Genomic DNA, 1,675 nt, shown 5'->3' with positions numbered 1-1,675 from the left:
ACTAAATTGTCTTTATGTGTGTAGCGATGGTATTGTCTCTGGTGGGCATGTCGCTGCTGCGGTCGTTCATGTTCTTCTGGATGGCGATGAGTGCGTCGACGCGGCTGCACAACAACATGTTCGCGGCCATCACGCGCGCGCCCATGCGCTTCTTCCACACCAACCCCTCCGGCCGCGTGCTCAACCGCTTCTCCAAGGACATGGGCGCGGTGGACGAGGTGCTGCCCTCCGCGCTGCTAGATGTACTACAGGTCTATATTTAACTTCGATATTTTCGACACGAAAGATAAATGATCTTGAAGTAGTGCTTCATATTTCTATTATACAAAAAAAAAACCTGGTTTTGTCTGCCATGGACAGCCGATGAGATAGGCTAGATCTAGGGGGATTATTATGGGTTTGTTATTAGCATGGTTTTGATATCTATTTAATTTTTTGCCGACACTATTTGATGTCTTTCAAGGTTCCTACCCCTTTTTAACTATTGGTTCAATTATGAGTCATAGTTTAAAAATACTCAATAGAAGTGTTGCTGGTCTAATTATATCAGTATTAATTCAAAGTGCTATTTGGTTTTAATTGTACGTTGTGGTAATTCCAGATCGGTCTGTCGCTGATCGGTATCGTGGTTGTGGTGGCGACGGTGAACTGGTGGCTGCTGGTGCCGACGCTGGCCATCGGCGTCATCTTCTACGGGCTGCGCATCGTGTACCTCTCCTCCTCGCGCAGCATCAAGCGCCTCGAGGGTGTGAGTAAGTCATCATCGCTCAGAACTCCTCACATCTCATAATACATTCTATTTATACCTACTCTTTGACAATACTCCCTTATCTATGGTTTTTTACTGCGTTCTTAGCGTCTATAGCCGATTATTAATATCTCTGGTTATCAATGCTTAATGATTTTTAGGTTTGAAAATCATTACTTACATTCACTCTTAAGTCATATTTTAACTATAATAAATACCATAAAATTAAATTTATTACACATAACTCTGCGTTTACACAGAGTTTGTTTATTTTTTGTAAAATTGTGTTGTTAATATTAGTCTGTCTTCAGCTCGCAGCCCCGTATTCTCTCACCTGAATGCATCGTTACAAGGCATTACTACGATACGAGCGTTCGGTGCTCAGGAGGCACTCATTCGGGAGTTCGACAACCATCAGGACTTGCACAGCTCGGCTTGGTGAGTCTACTTATTTATTAAAACTTCTAACTCATATTTCATACTAACATAGTAAATGCGAAAGCTTAGATAGATGGATTGTTGGTAGAGTTTGTAGCCTAAACAGATATGGATGACATTTCGCATAGATATAAGAACACCGTCGGGAAGAACACATAGGCTACTTACTTTTGTGTTTTTTTTAATTCCACCCGGACGGATTCACAGGCAAAAGTATTTATAATAATTACTAAACATGAACAATTGTTGATCAGTTAAAGGTTAATATGTATGTTGTCTGTTCCAGGTACTTGTTCATAGCGAGCTCGCGAGCGTTCGGCTTCTGGCTGGACCTGGTGTGTGTCGTCTACATCGCGATAGTTACCCTCAGCTTCCTTGTGTTTGATCAACGTTAGTTCCCTTTTTAAATTCAAAATTCATACCTATTAACTAGGTACTCAATTACATATATACATTTTTTTTAATTTTGAAGGTAAAATCTAAAAAAGT

General features: G+C 40.8%; 1 protein-coding gene across 1 annotated transcript in view; it reads left to right on the top strand.

Annotated features, from left to right (window-relative positions):
- The window catches only part of LOC106107840 (probable multidrug resistance-associated protein lethal(2)03659), a 27,081-nt gene that overhangs the window by 21,268 nt on the left and 4,138 nt on the right, over positions 1–1,675 (top strand). Inside the window, exons 19-22 of the mRNA XM_013288845.1 lie at positions 25–251; positions 602–752; positions 1,060–1,186; positions 1,473–1,576. Of these exons, the coding sequence (XP_013144299.1) occupies positions 25–251; positions 602–752; positions 1,060–1,186; positions 1,473–1,576 (609 nt within the window). The remainder of the gene's footprint in view (positions 1–24; positions 252–601; positions 753–1,059; positions 1,187–1,472; positions 1,577–1,675) is intronic.

Source organism: Papilio polytes, unplaced genomic scaffold (assembly GCF_000836215.1).
Source record: "Papilio polytes unplaced genomic scaffold, Ppol_1.0 DF821845.1, whole genome shotgun sequence".
In the NCBI taxonomy this organism is placed as follows: Eukaryota; Metazoa; Arthropoda; class Insecta; order Lepidoptera; family Papilionidae; genus Papilio; species Papilio polytes.
Note: the sequence above shows the minus strand (reverse complement) of the source record. Positions and strands in the feature narration are given on the sequence as shown.